Source organism: Octodon degus, unplaced genomic scaffold (genome assembly GCF_000260255.1).
Source record: "Octodon degus isolate 3935 unplaced genomic scaffold, OctDeg1.0 scaffold00219, whole genome shotgun sequence".
Lineage (NCBI taxonomy): Eukaryota > Metazoa > Chordata > Mammalia > Rodentia > Octodontidae > Octodon > Octodon degus.
In genome coordinates this window covers 635387-642528 of record NW_004524795.1, presented here as the reverse complement: position 1 = coordinate 642528, position 7142 = coordinate 635387, and the positions used below count along the sequence as shown (strand labels likewise).

The following is a 7142-nucleotide window of genomic DNA, read 5'->3' as shown; positions in this document are numbered from 1 at the left end:
AACTCATAGAGACCCTCTGCCTCAGATTCCTGAGTACACGCACCAAAACACCCAGATTTTTCCATCTTCTTAAAGTGGGTAGGTTCAAATGGATTCACCCGGGGTCAGTATGCAGGTGAGCCTGCAGAATGACCAAACTGATGCAGATTTGCTTAAACACAATAAAATCTAAACCTATTGGGAATTTGAAAAAGAGAAATGTGATTGCTCAGGTACAACTAAAGCCCTGGAAGATGGGGAAGGACCCGCACACACACACCCAACTCTCCCAGTCACAAGTCCCCTAATGGCTTCCCAGCTTACTTTACAATAATTTCACAGGTCAGATGTCCAGGCAGTGAGTGTATGGTGGCTGATGGTTTTTGTCAAAGAAGGCTGCACCCGCATATATTTCATCTCACTTTATTTTCCAGTGAGCAGTGGGGATGGGGGTCTGTTTTCTTTTCTCAGGAGCCTCTCACCAATAGAACACAGCAGAGGTGATATGCGACCTCTTGGGCCATGTCGAAAGAGGCAGTCTGGCTTCTGGCCAGGCTAGCCCTTCCTGAGGAAGTCTGCCATCTGCTGTGAGGAGATCCAGCCACTTGGAGGCCATGTAACAATGTTCTGGCCACCACTCACTGCTTGATTCTCAACTGAGAGGTGATACAAACTGAAAGACATGGCCATGCATGAGCCTTCAGGTGGCTCCATTGTTTTATCATTGTTTGAAGCCACTAACTTTGGGGCAACTTGTTCCATAGCAATTGGTAACTACTACATGTGCTTACCAGAAGAAGGTTCCTTGAGCAAGTCTCGCAGACACTTGTCCTTGTACTGAGCCCACTTCCGAGTTGTCTCCTCAAGCAGAGATCCTGTAACCTGTGAAACAAAAACATGGTCACCCTGGTTAGCTGCAAGCTGGGATGTAGCATTTTATCTCACACCATGATCCTACATCCCTTCCCACTGAAGTGTCCATGGTGGCTTTTGCTTAGAAACAAGGGCTTTGATGTCTTGCACGCTGTTGTAAAAACACATGAATTTTGCATTGAAGCATATAGGTCTTGATATAAATATGGAATTTTTCTTCAAAATCTTTATGTGAGGTTGACGTTTCAAGAGGATGCAATATATTTATCTTAAATTTGTACACCTTCCACACCTGTGGCTACACATCTCTAACTCTGTGAAGATCCCAAAGAGAGAAGCATCCCTCTAGGAGGGGCTCAGTAAAACAACTGGGAAAGGCCCAGACCCTCTAGGTGCTTGTGTGTCCTTAGACAAAGCTATAGAGTACACAGAGTCCATGATGCTGTAGTGAGACCCTGGTTTTGGTTTGGTTTGGGTTTTTCCCATGATATTGACTTTTCTGTGCCCCAAAAATACAGCCAACACTTTTGGGCTTTGCAGATGATTGAGGTGCCTAGCAGTTGCTCACTGTAGACATGCACCATTTCTTTTCATTTCAAAAAGGGCCTTTTCCTTCCACTGTTCAGTTGACTTATCTTTTGGGGGGCCACATTGTGTTTTGGTTTAAGGAGGAGTTTCAGAAAATGAGGAGCATCTTGTCCTAAAAAGCATATGGGGGCTACTGAAGAAAAAGCAGTTAAACAATCAGCTGGGACTCAAGGCCCAGGACCATTCCACCCCACCTCCCGGAAGCTCTTGGCCCATGTGGTTGCATCCTTGGCTTTGAGGTTTTGTTTGCTCTCACAAGGGAAGAATGCTTTCTTGGGCCAGGTAGACAAGTCACAGAATAAGGTAGGATAGATACAACCATCACCATAAATAGGTGTAGCCATCAATAGTGAAATGACTTATTGTAGCCCTACTGGAGATGTTCTACCTAAATGTATCAAAACTTAATCACACACACACACACACACACACACACACACACACACACAGAGTCCCTACTGCAAAAATATACCCTATCTGTGCATCCCAAGGTTGGTCTGCTTTCACCTCATAACCAGTCAGACCCACCCTCTCCCTCCTCTGTCCAGCACACCGGCCTTCCCACATCAGCGGTCCTGCTGGGGTCTGGAGGTGGCTTCTTTACACCCTTCCAAGAGAATTGCACAACCAGTTTTTTGAAGAAGAGCTTATGCAATGACCACTGACCAGATTTCCCCGAATTTCTCCAATCATGATACCCTTACTGTTACAGTAATTTTTTCCCAACACTCCTAAATCAAAAGACAATCTTCAGTCCCATTTGTTAAGTAGAGAAGTCCAAGCAACTCATAAATATTTATGTCTTAACAACCGAATACATACTAGATATTGCACAAACGTCTCAAACTTTAGAATCAGATTGGACACCGCCACTGTTTCCTGATCCAGGCTGGTTTCATTTGGTGCATACTTGCTTTTTGTCATAGTGTCTACTGAAAACCTCATTTTCAGGGTTAGGGTTTGTTTTTGTTTTTTCAGTTTTTCAGATACCACATCGTCAAAAAGAATGAAATATGATCTAATACGCAACCATGACCACTAGGAAGGCATTAGCAGTTTGTACAGAGTCTGATAAATGTCAGATACCACTGTGTGTCCTCAAACAATTAAAATATCTAGTGTTACCCCTGTGAACTCAAAGTGGTACCCCACCTTAGCACACAGTGCAGGAACCAGGGGCACAGCCATTACGGGGTAGCGAGGATGATATAATAATTGCGTTTATCTTCTAGTTTCAATTTGCAATGTGCTTTGAATCTCTGCTAATAATACCACTCTTTGAATAATGGCCCAAGAGACAATTAGTAAGTTTACTAACATAGTGTTTAAAGAAATAAACATGCTAATGGGACAGTACCTGACTTATTATTACAAAATCAGCAGATGGTTTCAAATTTAAACAATGAGTTTACAGAATCTTCAAAACTCATCAAAGTACGACTCTTGCTTATATAAGATGCTAATTATATCCTTAGAGACCAGTGAAGACACAGTAAAATCAGTCCCTCAACTAACACTTTCCTGCACCCTTCCTCTGCGCCATAGCTCATGGTCATGGACAAAAAGAAAAACAAACTGAACTAAAAACTACTGGATTTGGTCCGCCTGGGGGAGCTGGACAACTCAGTCTGTCTTCCTAGATGATTGGAGAGCAACCAAGTTCAATCACAGTGAAGTGCCAGATTCTGAGGAAAGGAGACATATGGGTGGACCTTTTTCTAGCTGGAAAAGTTCAGCCTGGCCTTGATTTCTCCTTTTCTTTGCAAAGGCAATCAATACCCACAGCTAACTTTACTGAAAAGGAACTAAGAAAAAAAGAGAACAATCCTGTTGACTCTGTTTAAATAAATCTTTCTTTATTAGGGAAAGAATATGCTTCACTGTAGGTGCAGTAGAAATCACAGGTACCAAAAAGGGGACAAAGTGGAAGCATAATCTCATTACTCAGGAATTATCATCTACTTCCAGAAACTTCTCTGCACATACACACATTATTTAATATTTTACCTTTTTCTGTTTTATTCCAACCAAAAAGGAAATCATACTTTGGCCTTTTATTTTTCACTTAGATATATTATGAATATATTTCTATTTCAAGAAATACACAACACATAAAGTACCCTCATCCAGGTACATAGTAGTCAGTGGTTGAATGTGATCTGATTTAGTTTTAAAATCCTTCAGCATCAAATATTCAAATTGTTTCCAAATAACATCCTTTTCCAATATAAAGGGTTCAGTGTTGAAAATTCTGAAAGCAGGGGTGGAAGTATAGCTCAGTGGTAGGGGCATTGCCTAGCGTGCATGAGGCCCAGGATGTGATCCAGAAGGAAGGGAGGGAGGGGGGAAGGGAGGGGGAAGGGAGGGAGGAAGAAAGGAAGAAAAAGATCTTATTAAGAGAAATTCTTTGAATTTCAATTTCCGGGTCATAGAATATAAACATTTTAAAGATTTTCAATAATGCACCACCAGTTTATCCTCAGCAAAATAAAGCTCTCTCCTAACTGAACTATAGCCCCTTCAGACTCCCCCTGGGAAAGTATAAAATCTGCTTCTCCAAGAGCTTTTACATGTTTATATTTTTTTGATGTCAAAGCCACTCCTAAACAATGTAAATGAATGGAGTGAGTGTACATAGAAGTGGTACTATTTCCTCGCTTGTATTTAGAAACTAAACTATGCCTGAGAATTTCTCATTAAGTGAATTTGATGAAGACTTCCTGCCAGCAAACACGCCATAATCATTCATATTGTAGGCAGGGGAAGCATCTAGGAGCAAACTTCTGCATGGAGGTCCGTGCAAAGCCCAGTAACATAAACACGTGGAAAAAGGATGAGGCTGAAGATGGAGAACCAAGAGTGGGGCTCCTCAGAATCAAGGACACACGCTGGAGGACAGTCAGGGCCCAGAGCTCTGTGCACGCAGACTGGGTGGCAGGGGTAGGTGTGTGACTGATTATGGAAATGCCAGAGTCACAAGGGCCAGGTGTGGGCTTTGTCAGCATTAGAAGCCAGCCTGAAGCACTGCAGATGCTGCTATTGCTGTATATAAATAGTCACAGGCCGATAGTTCCTAAGAGAGTGAGAGACAACGGGACATAGGACTTGACCCCCCAAGGAAACACTGCAGCCCCCCTGACCATGAGCTACACAATGGAAGGCAATCTGGAGCTCATTTCTTCATCTAAACAATGGGCTCATCAGTAAACCTGTTCTAAGAAGCTTGTTGGGAGCACTGAGCGTGACAATGTGTGAGGGATCATTTGATGCCAAGCACTGGAGTAGTGTTTGGCATGTGACAAGCAATCCAGTCGGGCCCAGAGACAGAAGTTGAAAAAGCCAGGCAGCTAAGCAGACACCTTCATTTCTCATAGGAGATTTTCAGAGAATGGAAGCCAGAAGGAGCACGCCGTATCCTCTCTTCCAGGATCAGCTTCACCATGAACAATGCCGTCCTGGGGCTACTGGCGGACCAGGGCCACTGGCCCTCATGGAAGTTCAGGTCACTTGGCAAGAGGATGCCACTGTGGCTAGACTTGCATGCACCACATGTCGGCTCACACTGATAACCCTGGTAGGGCTGGAAGGCAGCACGTGGGAGGATGGATATAGACTTCAGTGGCAACCTCCTAACTCTCTTGCACTGAGCTGGCACTGAAGAAAGCCTGATGAAGGGACACGTGTGAGACCTGATGCCACAGTCCTCCCTCTGGGAGACAGAGGAGATTTCAAATCCCGAAGCTGCGAACAGGGGCCATCCCTGCCCAATGAACGGAAGAGCAGACGTTCCCAAGAGAACTTTACTCACGCGAGTGGAGCTGCAGTTCCTTCTCCTCATAGCCTCCTCTAAAAAAGGGGCCTTAAAAAAAGGTGAAGATCTAGGGGGCCTGGCCCTAGCTCAGTTCTTTAACTGGCTGCTTCCACAAAGCTGTCAGCCTCAGGTTGCTGTAGTTCGATCCCCACAACCCTCCATGAAGGCATTGGAGGAGAAAAAAAAAAATCCTTAGGGCTGGGGAGATGGCTCAGTAGGATAAGCGCTTGACTGGCAAACGCAAGGATCTGAGTTCAATCCCCGGTTGCGCAAAAAAAATAAATAAAAAGGTGAAGATCTAATCCCCTTGGATAAGAATGGGGCAGATCATCAGAAAGCCCAAGAGTAGAAGGCCACTAAATACATTATAATACTCAACTCTGATGCCATAGATGCGGCATTATGGACACTGACGTGTTGCTTCTCCTCCCCACATTCAGTTTACTCAGCTATGAAATAGGATCAACAGGGCAGGGCTTCTGAGAGCATCAGCACCAGGCAGGTGTTAGGATATTCATGTGGTTGGTGTGTTCTGTCATCTAAAAATACAAACTAATATGAATATTACAAAATAGTATTTACATTGTGAGCTCATGTTTATTGTTTCACATTTTTTTATATAAATAAATGGCAGAATAAGGTCTGGAGGAATAAGTCCTCAAATGGGGATGTGGGTGACCTCTGGCTGTTGGAACCACTGTGATCTGTGGTTTACACTTCTTTATATTATGTAGGTTTTTAAAAATATTAAGCATTGGGTATTTTTAATGACAATTAGAATGCAAGCAAGCAAGGAAGGAGGGAAATGAAAAGAAAAACAGGAATAGAAAAATAATTCCTCCAGTTTGATGGAATGCTGAAGGCACAGAGGAGGCTACAGGCAGCAATTTTAAAAGCTGATTAGTGTTCACAGTGACATGGGAAAATGCTTACAACATGATGTAAAGGGAAAACAAGGACACAGAACAGTTCATACTTCATTTCAGCTATGTGGAAAAAATGCATAGTAAAAGGATTTAAGAGAAAGACACCAAAATATGAGCAGTGATTGCTCCTGGGCATTTAGGTTATGGTTGACTAGTATTTCCTTAATACTACTTTCTATTTTCCAAGTTGCTTAAATTACGTCTATAATCAGAAAATATAAATAATTGGCAACATCGATGATAAGAATAAAGAATAAATAACTTCTCTTACTTGCTTGATGGAAACCAGCAGAACCAGAGCAAGGAAGGGCCTCCCTGGGGCCCAGAGCAAACGCGTCTTAGGAGGGCAGAGAGGGCCGGGCCCCTGGGAAGCAGGGATGTCCATACACAGCACCCAGACCCTGGGCCAGGGTCCCTTGCTGCTTGCTTCGGGCCCCAGCTGGTGCAGATGGGGCCTCATCGTCCTGGACACTTTCACCATTGTGGACACACTCCTCCAGCACTCCGAGATGGACCACAGGCAGCCTCGTCTTGCATTCCTCTTCTTTCAGAGAGGAAGTGTTTGTACAAATCTTCTGCACGCTGCTGGGAGCCTCTGAGGCAGTCTAGGGAGAACTAGTGAGTCCCAGTTTCTCATCCCCCGCCTGCCCCCCCAAAAGCAGGGAGATTTTTCAGACCTCCCCCAAGTCCCCAGGATTTCCTCAGCAGGCCCAGAGACACAGCAAAGCAGCCAGCGGCACCCGCCTGGGGGTTCTGCTCGAGGCACGAGCAGGAGTGAGAGCTGCTGGGGCTCAAGCTGGTGGAGAGCGTAGAACCTTGACCCAGTCAGGAGGCAGAGTCTGTGCATGGCATACAAGGCTTTCTCAGGAAGAAAGGTGGTCCAGGATGGTCTGAGACTGGCCACAGAGGCAGGGCCACTTCTGAGCCCTGGCTATACAAAGAAAATCAGGGGCAGTTGCCAGCCT

General features: G+C 44.5%; 1 protein-coding gene across 1 annotated transcript in view; it reads right to left on the bottom strand.

The window, feature by feature from the left end:
* Nucleotides 1-6637, bottom strand: part of Glp2r (glucagon like peptide 2 receptor) — a 66420-nt gene extending 59783 nt beyond the window's left edge. The window contains exons 1-2 of the mRNA XM_004645176.2: nucleotides 6449-6637; nucleotides 771-861 (exon numbers count right to left, since the gene is read on the bottom strand). Coding sequence (XP_004645233.1) covers nucleotides 771-861; nucleotides 6449-6637 — 280 coding nt within the window. The remainder of the gene's footprint in view (nucleotides 1-770; nucleotides 862-6448) is intronic.
* Between the last annotated feature and the right edge of the window lie 505 nt (nucleotides 6638-7142).